This window comes from Cupressus sempervirens, chromosome 5 (assembly GCF_028749045.1).
Source record: "Cupressus sempervirens isolate cs-2001-9-10 chromosome 5, ASM2874904v1, whole genome shotgun sequence".
Taxonomy (NCBI): Eukaryota; Viridiplantae; Streptophyta; class Pinopsida; order Cupressales; family Cupressaceae; genus Cupressus; species Cupressus sempervirens.
In genome coordinates this window covers 383,486,188-383,500,679 of record NC_143122.1, presented here as the reverse complement: position 1 = coordinate 383,500,679, position 14,492 = coordinate 383,486,188, and the positions used below count along the sequence as shown (strand labels likewise).

General features: G+C 34.7%; 1 protein-coding gene across 1 annotated transcript in view; it reads right to left on the bottom strand.

Moving 5' to 3' along the window:
• Positions 1–1,101: 1,101 nt before the first annotated feature.
• Positions 1,102–14,492, bottom strand: part of LOC149556381 (Transport protein particle (TRAPP) component) — a 70,921-nt gene continuing 57,530 nt past the window's right edge. Inside the window, exons 4-5 of the mRNA XM_089830672.1 lie at positions 10,377–10,559; positions 1,102–1,459 (exon numbers count right to left, since the gene is read on the bottom strand). Coding sequence (XP_089686798.1) covers positions 1,337–1,459; positions 10,377–10,559 — 306 coding nt within the window. The 3' untranslated portion in view covers positions 1,102–1,336. The remainder of the gene's footprint in view (positions 1,460–10,376; positions 10,560–14,492) is intronic.

Here is a 14,492-nt window from a genome sequence, read left to right as displayed (position 1 = left end):
GTAAGATTAGTTATGAGTGGATATAAGCACAGCTCAAGCATTAGATCAGTGGTCTTGCTTGTGGAAGTGAAGAGTGGAGAATTAGAGCACAAGGGATTACTGCAGTATAATATATCACCCCGGATCTATTGAATAAAAATAAATAGCCATTTTACATCAACATACAAAATCAGAAAAATAAAAATTATATCATCCAACAAAAACATGGAGAACATTAAATGAATTGTGTAATGCGTCTGAGATAAATATTTTCAGAAGGGAGCTTCTGCCTTTTATCTTGCCATCATCAGGAATTTTGATATATCTATTGTCAACTTTTCGCTTGGTTTCAAATTTCAGTAGTACGTGAAAAGCAAGTACCAAGTTAAAATTCATGCAATGAATAAAAAGTCAATATCATTTTCAAATTGAAAAAATCAATTTAATTTTAAAATTAAAAATTAAAAATATTTTTTACTTCTCTTAAATCCTGTAATCAATTTTTTTAACACTTGTTTCTTGCTTTAAAGGTTTTTTACAGCATCTATTCTTATTCCAAAAGAAATAGGTTTCCAATTTCCTGTATTCTTATTGAAGTTTTTATAGAAGCTCCCTTTCTTATCTCAACAAACATCCTTCAAATTATTATTTTCTTTACACTTAGAATAGGTTTACAAAGAATACCATTTTGATATATTAATTGTTTTTGCATTTAATCTTGCAAGGTTTTCTCATTTATAAGTAGCTTTCTACAGATTCGTTAGGACTTGAAACCAGGGGTCACCCATTATCATGCCTGGGTATTTTGCCACTGAGCTATCAGCCCATTTCCAGATCAGGGGTGAATTTTTCTCTGTGAAGACTCACTTGAGAAGGGAATTTTTTCACCCACGGAATCTTTCCTTGGAAACTCCTAAAAGGAAATGAACAGATTTCTCAAAGACAAATTATATCATCAATGCAAGCTTTGCCAAGTCTGGCATTTGAGATGAAAAGTATGTATTCAAAAAATAAAAGCATCCGACAATGCATCTTTGTGAGGGCATACACTCGTGAAGTTAGGCCTATGTTAGTCATGCATCATTAAGAAGTCTCTACATAAAATTTTATATGAAGTGAAGATTTAGAAGAATACCTTTATTGAATACATTTGAAGGGCTATCTATTGAGTTCCACATTAAAGCAAAATAATTTAAGAAAATTTACTGCTCTAGCAGTAATGGAGAGCATGGTTCATCAAATAACACAGATACAATGCTCTGACTATAATATACTGAAGCATAGTCTCAAACTTTTTGGACAGAAGTATCTTTAAAAACACAACTTTCTAACTGGTATGGAGTGACCAATCAGCTGTCTACTCCTCATCTTTGTATGGATATTCTTCAGCAACTTGTTCTAGAAGTTTCAACTTCAACTCATAAGCATCGTCCCCCCTAAGCATATCCCGAACCCACCTGACTTCAGTCTTCATAGATACCTGCAAAATATATTTGTAGCCCAGTACTCAGAATGTTTCATTTGCACCACTAATCAACTCTTATGATTTTCTTACACAAGACATTTGGTTCTAAATGATGAACACAAGGAAAATACTTCCTACACCTGTTCTATTTAGGGTTATGGATATGTTCCTTTGTCCACATTTTCCGTTAAAAATTAATTTATAATCAGACTTGCATACTTCGCTGTAATTGCTATCCAAATGGATAAAAAATTTAAAGTATTTGCTTCAGCCACCATTTTAAAATAAATAAATAAATAAAAATCTTATTCTAATTATTTAAAAGATATAAGGAGGGAGTACAGGGAGTAGTATTCCACACTTGTATAAACTTCAAACATGCAATATTGATATCAGACATCTAAGTGACTCGTCCCTTCCACTAGAATATACTTACAAGGATAGTTCTTAATAATAAGTTTATTGAAGAGGTACGAAATTCCAATCAATTCTTTTGTATGGGACAGTGTACATGTTACATTAATTCTCAAAATGAATAATAAGAATCCTCTATGAATACAAAAACTGATCTAATTGGCTGTTAGTGGATTTGGCTACCAGCAAAAGATGGTCACGGATATGTTGACATGTTATTACACAACATGTTCTTAACAGCCTGCTAATTTCTTCATACAATAATATTGGCCGTAATATAGTATTATGTACTAATTTGCTAACAGGTAGGCTTTACCATGGCCTGCTGTTGCCCGCAAATTTCCTAGGACAATTTTCACTGGTGTCTAACATCACCCTCTGATAGACAAGCTCTGAAATCAGTATGGGCTAGACAAGCAGAAAGGCAAAACTGGTTTTTACATTTTTAAATGTTGAGTTTTAATAGCTTAAATTGACATCCTCCAATGCATTGTTTCAATAGGAAGCAGGTGTAATGTCCCCTAATAGATTAGACATAATTATTACATATTTAACTCAAATTATAAATTGTATTTCCAAAATTACACCGATTCAAGCTAACATATTCATAATAAAAGAATTATCTATTTATTTAATCAGATATAATATCTGTCTGTACTAGCAAAATATTAAATAGTGTGTAAAACTGTTATTCTCACCAAAAAAAAATTTAAAGAGAGTTTAAAAATTAAATTGGGGAAAACTCGCTGGTCCCAAAAAACTCTGCGATTGCTCGAAACTCATCGATTTTTCGGCGATTACGCCAACTGTGGTTTTAGCACTTGAAACACATTCATTGGAGTCCAAATCAATTGTCACCAACCTGGGATTTCCTTCCCAATCGACTTTCCACATGGATCTTCAGTTCCACAGCTTCCTATGACTGATATCAACAATTTCAGACCTTTTGGCAAGTTTAACTTCCACAAATCAAATCATTAGTAAACCCCAAATGGATAGCTCGAAGATTGACATGAAAAAAAAGAACTTTCCACCAATTTTGACTGAGATCCAGCAGTGGGAAAAAAATTTATGATTTGTTTAAAAAAACTGGAAACCCTACTTTCTGAACAGGGTTTTTCGGAATATTGGCTTATTACACCAATCGAACAATTTTTTCTTTAGGACAGTTAATAATGAAAAACATGTGAAATAAAATTATCTTTTTGTCGATATGAGTTTCAAATGTGAATGGTACAAGGTCATACCATACAAATTACAAATTGATTTCAATAGAAAATGCACAAACTCTCCACTTTTATTAAGCCAAATCTTCCAAAACTAAAAAATCCAACTCTTGGATGGCATGCAACAAGCTTATTTATGCCCATCCAAGTGGTTTTCAACTTCCAACTACGAAAACCCAACTAACAACCTCATTTTCAAAAAGTTGCTACAAGGTTGCAAAAATTTCATGACAAAATTTTGACAATGACGACTATTTTTACAATATTTACCATATGACTCAAAAATTAAATCCTAAGACTCCCCTTTGACAAAATATAATGACAAAGAAAATACCCCAAAATACCCTTCTGGAGGCATGAATGCACTAGGTGCTCCTGCACCATGTTGCACCCTTACATTTCCAGCTAAAACGCATATATCTGCCTAGGTCTTGGAGGTAGTCCAAAAGGCAAATAAAATTTGAGGGTGGCACACATCAAGAAATTGCAATCGCTATCATAGACGCCTATATATGCATGTGTTAGAAAACATGGATCGGTTTCTACAAATGTAATTACACTACCATTGTTATTGGTATGTTCCAAATGTAGATCCCAATCTCTTATAAATATAAGAGTAGGAGACATGTCTCTTCAAGACATGTCTCTATGATTAATCATTATTATTTAACAATATAAATCACAATACATATATATATAATATCAACATTGTATCTTATGATTAAATCAATCCGACAGTAGCTATAACACTCCCTCTTAGCTAGGGAGGATTTGTAATGGAACACATTATGCTCTCAAGCATATGCAGATATATCATCTCAATATGATATTCAATTCACTATAAGGCTAAATTTCTCAACACTCCCTCTTTAGCAAAAAAGAATTGAAGCAATTATAAAACAAGATTTAAACACCACTTTATGTGTGGTCTATGACAGATTTAAGTTATGGTGTTCGGCAAGATCCGGCCTGAATAACCATAACAATTGATTTTCATGGTGTTCGGCAAAATCCGGCCTGAAGAACCATGATGAGTTGATTACCAAGGTGTCTAGCAAAATCCGGCCCAAAGAACCACGACAAGTTGGTTGCCAGGGTGTCCAGCAAAATCCAACCCGAAGAACCAAGATAACACTTGCTCCAACACATTTTGGTGTTAGGAGATGGATCAACTTTTGATAAAGTCGTCACCTTACAATAGTGACCTCATACATATGAAAGATCATCACACGTCTACCATTTATAAGACTGTCATCTTACAATGATTACCTTCTATTTATATATGTCAATGAAAGATTGTCACCTTCATTACATGTCATATGCGAAATAGTGACCACCATGAACCAAGTCAAATGGTAGTACAAAGGCTTTCACCTCAATTCTCTCTCACAGAGAAGAATACATTACAATAAATTTTACTTACAACTTCTCCCTCATAGAGAAGATATCATTCACAAAGGATTGCACCTCAAAATTCTCCCTCTTGAACAATGATCCTAGGAAGTTAGGTCTTGTAGTTACTCCCTTTGAGACTCTCTTCACCCAAGGATGTTTGTCGATCTCCCTCTGAATCTGATATTAATCTTTCAACCTTCAGGGGACAAGTTATTACTTCCTTGTGATGTACATGAGTAGGCCCATCACAATCATGTAGTCATACACAGGTATATTAGACTTTGTCTAAGTATCAATCTTTTGAGCTCCTTGTATACGGTTGTCTCTGAAAAAGTATTGAACTCTCTCTTGGTATGAAAGGATACTCATAATCCCAATCATCAAAGATATTCGTGATCTACACTATATTTGGTAAAGTATCAACCTTCTTTTCCCGCAAGAGCATCCTTAGACACAAAGGAAAAGATCAAGGTAATTAACTCTTATAGTATGTGTAGGAATACAAATAATAAGCAAGTAAATATAATAATCAAAGATAATGAATACTTATCTGCACATTAACGTTCTTGATACAAGTTGCTCCAAATGAAGATCCATATACATCAAACAAGAAAAATGCCTCCAATAGGGAATGAAACATTAGTTAAGGTAATCATCACCCCCCCACAATGTAGAATTCCTAGATACTTCATTATTATTAATTTGAACCATAAAATAGTCTAGTTCACTTTCACGTGTAGATGAAATATATTCATATTCAGCCCTCTTCGGATGATCCTTCCGCTCTAGTTCAGGTTGAATATAAGGACATATGCAATGCAAAGGATCTTCCTATAATTTTCTCAAGTAGCTGCGTCCTACCAGAAATAATCTCACAGAGATCATTTAAGTTGTAACTCCCTCTCAACTCTAAGCACTATCCCTTCATATAGTTTCTTAGCTAGAAACAAAAGATGTAGCATTCTAAGGATTCATCAAAATACAATATATGAACATCTCATCTTTGCATGAAAATGTTCGTATGGTTGTTGAATCATCATACTCTATTGTGTGAGCCCAATGACATGGCCATTTCTACAATATACCCTTAATATCCTTGCCCGATGTTACTAAGTCAAAGACTAAATAATGTATGTGTTCATCATATCCGAATGTTATCGATTCTGATATCTCAACCAGTAAACCGTATGTATCATCAACTTTGAAAATTGGGGCAACTACTTTACTATATTTACTCTAGGTGAGTTACCACTTCTTGAACTAAGTAATAGGAATTATGCCATATCTCAACTATTAAGTTTCAATTGAACCAACAATATATTTAGTAATGGAAAATATATCAATTCCTTAAAATATGGTCTTGATAGATTTGTTGCTACATGTCCACTATCATCATCAACTATTTGCTCCATCTTTTTCCATGATTTGCCTCTAATGAAATGTCAATGTTGTACGTAGATGACAGATTTGTACATCTTTCTTCTGCTCAATATAGTCTTCATTGTGATATATAATATCATCACTATTCGGAGTCCAAACCTATTAAATTGATGTCTATCATCTACAGATCACTCACAATTGCTATGACCCAGCATAGCGATTAACTTCCTAAACGGGTATTGAGTCTAAAGGACCTTAATATAGCTGTGACCCATATATCAGTTAATTATACACTAAGAGATGCTCTACATCTACCACACTTGTGAACGAGAACTAGAAGATACACTTTACTAGTAGTTAGAGGGCAAGAATTTGCTTGAATAATATGTGGAGCTATTATAAGTGGAGGTATCGCAGAAGGTTATAAGTACTGCCAAACAATGTATGTTGGTACTGTACACTGGATCATTGCGTATATCATTGAATATCATAAAACATATGAGATTGCAAAGATGACGTTAAAAATGAATTGACTCCACACCATCGCCATGAGTTCTGATGGAAATTGATAGCAGGATGTGTGTGTTCCTATACCAACTGCTCAATCCTCCATTTTTTGTGCAATTATATTTTTTCAGGTTGTGATGGCCGCCTGGGTGCTTCTAATTGCAGAGAAGCTTGGTAATGTTATTCTGTCTTTTAGATATGCCCGCCCTTGTTCATTTCTTTCCCTTGGCTAATCTACTATGAATATTTCCTTATTTGCACTACTCTTTAATTTAATATATTTTAACAATGCTGATACTAGTGAATGGTCACAATGGTAATAAACATACCAGTTGATATCCCATTATGATGTTCAGTTTTTCACTTATATTCAATATGGGTCAAAATGACAAATTAATTTTAATGGATCACAATATATATTGTTAGTTTCGGAATGTACAATATCAGCAAGGCCATAATGATTAGTATTACTATAAACTCCGTGCAGAGATGGTTGCACACTCCATTACTACAAACTTCCTTTCCCCGGTCTTTCAATTGCTATAATTTACAGACCCAATTATATGTTGAGAGCCTGCAGAGTTCAAGTTGGAAAATTCATACTACCAACTTCGAAGGATTTTATGCCGGAATTACAACAATTTATAAAACAGATGTAATTCATGTGAGATTTATCTTCCCACACGCCATCTCCAAAACATGAGAAATTCTGACCTCCATCCATCCTTTTTTAATTGACTGAACGACTTCTTTACAGATTAATCTGCCAAGATATGTGTACTGCAAGGATAATTATTCTTTGTTTTACCGCCTTTTTCTGGCCATTTTATAAAATGATATGTATTTAATGCCAAAAGTATTCATAGATTTCTCCGTGCAAAGTATGCTTTCCTCTATGCAAATTTTAATTGTATTACACCATGTTGTATCTTCTGTGACATTTTCTTTATAACATTGCACGTCTTTCTTTTCCCTTCCTGCGTATCGTATCACTTATCGCCCATCGAAGCAATGACTTCCCCATAGAATTAAAGGGCCAGATCATATGGCCAAGTCATCACACAAGTTGATCACCGCCTTAAACATTGCTTAGGAAAGATATCGATGTTAATAGTCTGATGCTGTCAAATTGTCTGTGAGATGCCTCCAGTTCCAATATTCATTCAAAAATGGAGTTGCCGGTGTTTCATACATATATATTAACTGTAGACTTTAAATGGAGTTGCCCCTGTTTGATACATATATATTTTCTTATGATTTGGTACTCTTAAATAAAAATTTACACGCTGGCAGGATGTTTGCTATGATACCACTGTAATGAACCAAGCTTCTCTATTGTTTTTTATTATTATCTCATAACTGTTCTACATCTTTTCTATTTTCTACATTTGCAGCCTGCAGCTCTGATACCATGTTAGAAAGCATGGATCGGTTTCTACAAATGTAATTAAACTGCCACTGTTATTGGTATTTTCCAAATGTAGATCCCAATCTCTTATAAATATAAGATTAGGAGACATGTCTATGATTAATGATTAATCATTATCATTTAACAATATAAATCACAATATAACATGTGTATTATATATATATAGTATATATATATATATATATATAAGATATATATTTATAATATACAATAATTATAATATTATATATATAATATATATTATATCAACATTGTATCTTACGATTAAATTAATCCGACAGTAGCTATAATCTTAACAGCATGGTCAAAAAGGTCATTTCTACATTATTACAAAACATAAAGCAGATCAAAGGTAAAATACAAGAGCAGACATAAGGCGAATTACGGCAGAGGTGAAAAGAAAAAATCAGATCAATGTGCAATTTCAATCATTGCAATTATTCATGACAGATATCATCAAGCACAAATCAGTAGTGAATAAGGCCAGCAGAATTGCAGATTGAAATGAAAATTCCATAATAAGCCCTAAAGTGGTGCAGATCAAAAACCAGATTGCAAGGGCAAATAACATCGAGACCTTAGCAAAATTAAGAGCAGGTGATGCAAATCCAAAGGCAAATTTCCAAAATAGAGGTTTGAAATCAAAGCATATTGAATGCAATGAAGATCAGACCTAAACAGGCGAATTTCATTAGCAGATCATGCATTTCAAGATTTGTCATCAGAGTTTTCCAGATTTTGAAAATGAAATCGGATTTAGGAACTCCAAGTCCTGATCTTAGAATTCCTATTCAAAAGTTCTACCCCAAATTTCATTTGTTAATGCTAGAAGCACTGGGGGTTTGGGGGGGCGGGCGGTGTGAATCAGTGTAACCACAGATTTAACTGATTTCACCAACTTGCTAAATATAAGCATGCGAATGAAATAATTAAGTAGTACCAAAATAAATCAAACATTAACAGAGAACACTTTGGCACAAGTATTTTTCATGTGGAAACCCTTGGTTAGAGAGAGAAACCACAAGGAATTGTCACCCACAAATTTTGACTACAGTAGTAATAAATTGCCCTGTTAGGAACTTTACATCCACCCAATTAGGATTTCACCCAGTTAAGAGTGTTAGGCCTTGTTAGAAGCTTTACAAAGTTGAGACCTGCCCTATTAAGGGATTTAGAAGTCCTTCTAAGAGTCACCTAGTTAGAGTATTTCTTCTTCAGACATGTTAGCATTCTGCACACCATATTAGGAGTGACCTTGTTAGAGGATTCTCTCTTGTCAACCTGTTAAAATCAACAAGTATGGCTGATCTGAAAGTTGCACTTATTGCATGACAGATCCTTTATGCTCTTGGTCAATTATTCATGACTGATATCATCAAGCACAAATCAGTAGCGAATAAGGCCAGCAGAAGTGCAGATTCAAATGAAAATCCCATAAATAAGCCCTAAAGAGGTGTGAAAATCAGAGTTGAAGAAGCAGATCAAAAACCAGATTGCAAGGGCATAACATCGAGACCTTAGCAAAATTAAGAGTAGGTGATGCAAATCCAAAGGCAAATTTCCAAAATAGAGGTTTGAAATCAAAGCATTAATGAATGCAACGAAGATCAGACCTAAATAGGGGAATTTCATTAGCAGATCATGCATTTCAAGATTGTCATCAGAATTTTCCAAATTTTGAAAAATGAAATCAGATTTAGGAATTCCAATTCAAAAGTTCTAACCCAGATTTCATCTGTAATGCTAGAAACACTGGGGTAGGGGCTCGGGGGGTGAATCAGTGTAACAACAGATTTAATTAATTTCACCAACTTGCTAAATATAAGCATGCAAATGAAATAATTAAGTAGTACCAAAGCAAACCAAACAGTCACACATGAAACACTTTGACACAAGTATTTTTCACGTGGAAACCATAGGTTAGAGGGAGAAACCACAGGGAATTGTCACCCACCAATCTCCACTACAGTAGTAATAAGTTGCCCTGTTAGGAACTTTTAATCACCTGGTTAGGATTTCACCCAGTTAAGAGTGTTCAGCCTTGTTAGAGGCTTTACAAACAAGATCTGTTGAGACCTACCCTATTGAGGGATCTAGAACTCCTCACCTAGTTAGAGGATTTCTTCTTCAAACCTGTTAGGATCCTGCACACCCTATTAGGAGTGACCTTGTTAGAGGATTTTCTCTTGTCAACCTGATAAAATCAACAAGTATGGCTGATCTGAAAGTTGCACTTATTGCATGACAGATCCTTTATACTCTTGGTCAATTTCTACTCTAGATCAATGCTAACAACATATAGTTCAATATCCTTCACAAAACTCACAATTAACATCATCAACAACTATTGCACAATGATCTTTCATCATTTTTATACAGGATAAGTTTCAATATGTTTTGGAAAAGATGGTAAAGAATTCTTCTTTCACTGCACTTCCTGACTTTCTTATATTCCGAAAGAAATGGAAAAAAATGCTTGACGTTAAAAATAAAGAGTTATAATATCAACATAAATAATCAGAATTTTCTATCAAATAGTATTGTCCAACTGAACTTGTTAATTCTAAAATAAAATACTTACCATTTCAAGTGCTCCTCGAAGAACTCCACATAAAACATTGCAGTAATAAAGGCCATGGCATGTCTCAGGTAACTCAACAAAGTCAACAAGAGGATTATCCTCAAGGATAAGGCTGCATTCAGTACCATCTGCATCCCAGTTAGCCACAGTTGCTGTAACACCAAGGAACATTTTGAAACCTACCTGTTGTAACATTTAGACATAACAGTAGATTTAGAATATTAAGCTAATTTCACAATTTTTAACAGAAGTACATGTTAACAATTTAGATATTATTTACAAGATGCAGAGAAAAGAGAGAGTATACAGAATACATGGTGATCAAGGTTTAGAAAAGTTAATCACCAAGACATTTCATCAACTCAAAAGAAAGCAGTATAAGGGAATCCATGATGTAACAATTCCCAAGGCCAAATCTAGTAATATTAAATATATCATAGTTAGGTTCGATAAATAGTGAAAATAAGCACCCAGGAATAGTCTCTCGGACAGAAATATTTATAACATGTTATCATAACATTTTACAGAAACCTAATGCAAAAGGAAGAAGCTAGTAATTTGTTCGTCCAACAGATAGACTAGGCAAAAACAAGAAATTCACCATAACAACTTGGGTTCTTGATAGCTCTAGCTTATCAAGGGCCCAATTGTCTGTTTGCAAAAAGTTTGTCTCCCGGTGGGAGGCTGTTTCAAGGATGTCTCAATAGATTTCTGAATAAGGTCTTCAAAGAGCTATTTTGTAGGTTTCAGTTTGACTTGTTCGAAAAGCATTTGTAATCACTCTTCTCCAGCTATCTGACTATTTCCACATACATTTACAAGTATTTACAGTTAAACCAAAAATGTTTCAAGGGGCTTTTGTGTAGCACCTTGTCTACTTTTTGACATGTCTTTTTCTGGAGCATTTGCACAGAATGTAAAACAAATTCAAGGATTTTATATTAGTCCAGAAGAGCATCACTGGTCTTTCTAAACAATTTCAAAGATACATAAGACGGAAAGGGAAATATTGCAGAAAAGAAGTTTAAAGTGTATACTTTCCAGTATCTGGAACATGTGTGAGTCATGATAAAGATTTATGGTGCCTCTTCTAACTGTTTTGAAGGACTAACATCCAAAGAAAACACAGATCATAGAAAAACATGTCTTGGACAAAACCTTTAATCTGCTTCTACTCTGTCAATCATATATGACTCTTTCTCCAATATTAGTTTCACGTTCACAGCGGGTTTATTGGCAGTCATCGCAGCCAATCAGTCTTTGGAAAATGCATACAGGGCTCTCAGTAAGTGGGCGGACAAATATTTGATAGAAAACATATTCCAACATTTGTAGTCTTGAAGACTATGCAGCTGTCTTACTCTCTTGTTCAACTAAAACACTATGTCTTGTATATGGAGAATGGGATCCTAGGGCTAATACCTGTAAATGCTCCCAACATGGTGCCTCTCTATGAGGCAGCACCAAAAGAAAATGGGATGTGTAACTAGTACATCTAGTGACATCTAAAAGGGGCATGATTAAAAAATTCCAGGCAACTGTTTTAAACTTTCCACATATAAACATCAATGTTTTGTATAAGGGAGAAAATGTCTTTGCAGTGCTACTTTCACATTGGGTTAGAGGCTTCTGCCCCTACTACATTCACATTGCTTGAACCCCGAGATGGATAATGTTTTAAACTTTCCACATATGGAACATCATATGTTTTGGTTCATCCTCCATCAAGACTCAAAATACCCTTACGGGTATTCTTTAAAACTAAATCATTCCCATGAGTAACTGCCCCAGCATCAAAACTTTTGAAGTTCATGAATTTTCTTGGTCTCTGGTTATGTGACTGAAACACCCGCTATCAACAGTCCATAAATTTTTCTCCTTCTGTGGAAGTGTGCCATGAGAGAACTTTCTGATCTTTTTCCTTTTTGCTTCCTTTTCCAAACTCTCTCAATTTCAATCTTCCCATCCATTGAGCTATTCTCCTTGGAATCCTGCTTCGGAGAATTCACAAAATTACTTCTGCATGTCTTTCAAAATTCCCAAATTTATTGCACTTATAACAAACAACATTAAAACCAAACAAAGGTGCTGATGTATTTCTGCTCACAAATTATTCCTTCTTGCATCAATCTTTCTACGGTCTACTATCTTTTGTGTAGTATCCCTTGCAATTCTGAATTTAATATTCTGATTTCTTGACCTAAGAGTTTCGTCAAACACTTTGTACACAAAGAATATATCGCTGATCTAAATTCCGATTCTTTCTAAATGCCAGACAAGCTTATCAAAACTCCAGAATATCTAACAAAGAAGATGCAAATGATTTTGTATTTTTTCACGTATAAGCATTGGTTACAAATGAGAAATAAGCATTTACAACAATATGACATTAGGAAAAACACCCGCGATGCAAACTTTGATGATACTCTAATCCCTTCAAGATGACGGTTGGCTGATATAAAATTCTGATATGAAATATCAATCAGATTACAATGCTTCCACAACTGATCACTAAATCCCTACAAATGCCCTAAAAGATTCAGCACTAGCATCAAAACAATGCAAAATATATGTCGATGGGAACCTGGAAACTGACCAAAATATTTGGATGTTCCTGTAGCGGGGAATACTATAGCAGCAGTACTGCAGTGACGACAATGAAGCAGCGACACTGTAGCGATGGCACTATAGCGACAGCATTGTTCACCTTCAGCTATAGGAAAGTCTTCCAAACTCTTTCAAAATCATGATCCCAATATCACAAACCTATTGCAATATATCTGATATTAATATCAGAATTTTTCTTTGATCTTACTCCACAAATCTGGGCCTAGGCCACAAACTTGGCACAATGAAAAGACTAATTTGTCTTCTCCAATAGCTGCAACCCTTTGGAGGATCTTTCATCACCTCAATTATGTGAATCGACGGGAGTGTTTGATCCCAATAACCAATGTAGCAAACTGCAGAAACCCTTGGCTCCACAAGTTATTAGGGAAAGTAGATGGCAACACATTCGATATCTAACAATGAGGCTTCCCTCCCTACTTATTCTTTTCTTCCAAGAGGTGGGCCTCCTAGAGGAAATAAAAATAATATTTAATTTCACTTTCTAGAAGATTCACCTTTTCTCGCAATAATATTTAATTGCACTTTAAAGAAATATTAAAATATAATTAATATTAAGTGCAAATGATACCATAGGCTACAATAAGAAACTACCCACACGAGCCTCTCAACATCTTGTCCTACGAGGGTCCAATTATAGGCCAAACTCCTTTAAATCTGGTTGCTAGTGAGGAGACATTTCGTTATGGCCGAAATGATTGTAGTAAAAAAGTGACCAAAAAAAGAATAATTAAACGGTTGGTAAGTGGCTTCCAATATGTCACCGAGCATGAGTAATCACTTGGTTGACCACTGGGAGTATTGAAAAGCAAGTAGTTGAGATGAAATGTGGTAAAAGAATATGTAAGAAACATATATTTAATTTCACCCCATGCCTAAGTTCTTGGTTGGGTTTGGGATGAGTAGGGAAGATAAGACCGTCCATGAGAGATGGGATATTGTTAGTGGACCGCTTAACAACATCAAAGGATCGTCCGTTCCGTGTGAGCTATTGGTGCTACACAATGACACTTGCCTATTGATTACCCTATCAGCTAACCCCATTGTAGATTAAGTAGTAACCATGACTTATTGTATTTTGAGTATATGACGACTTTATCTATGATCATGTGAATGATGTGTTTACTTTGTGACTGGCATGTGTGTAAGCCTACTCCCAAATTGTCATCTATGCTTGTTGTGTTTGGGTCATGTATTCATCTCCATAGCACGGTGAGTGGGCTTACAAGTACTATATGGTTGAGTGACATGGCCAACCACTGTTAAGGACTGCAAATTTGAACTAATGTTGTAATTGATAGTGGGAGATTGTTAGGTGATGATGCTATGAATGTATGTAAAAGAGTCATATCAGTTGTCATATTGTCATTGATGTCAAAGTCTTAGTTGGCTAGACATTATGCTAACTCAGGAAAGTACCATATCATTATATTGATGAAAAGGATTTGATGAAAGTATGATGAATACAGAGTTGATATGTAAGGTATT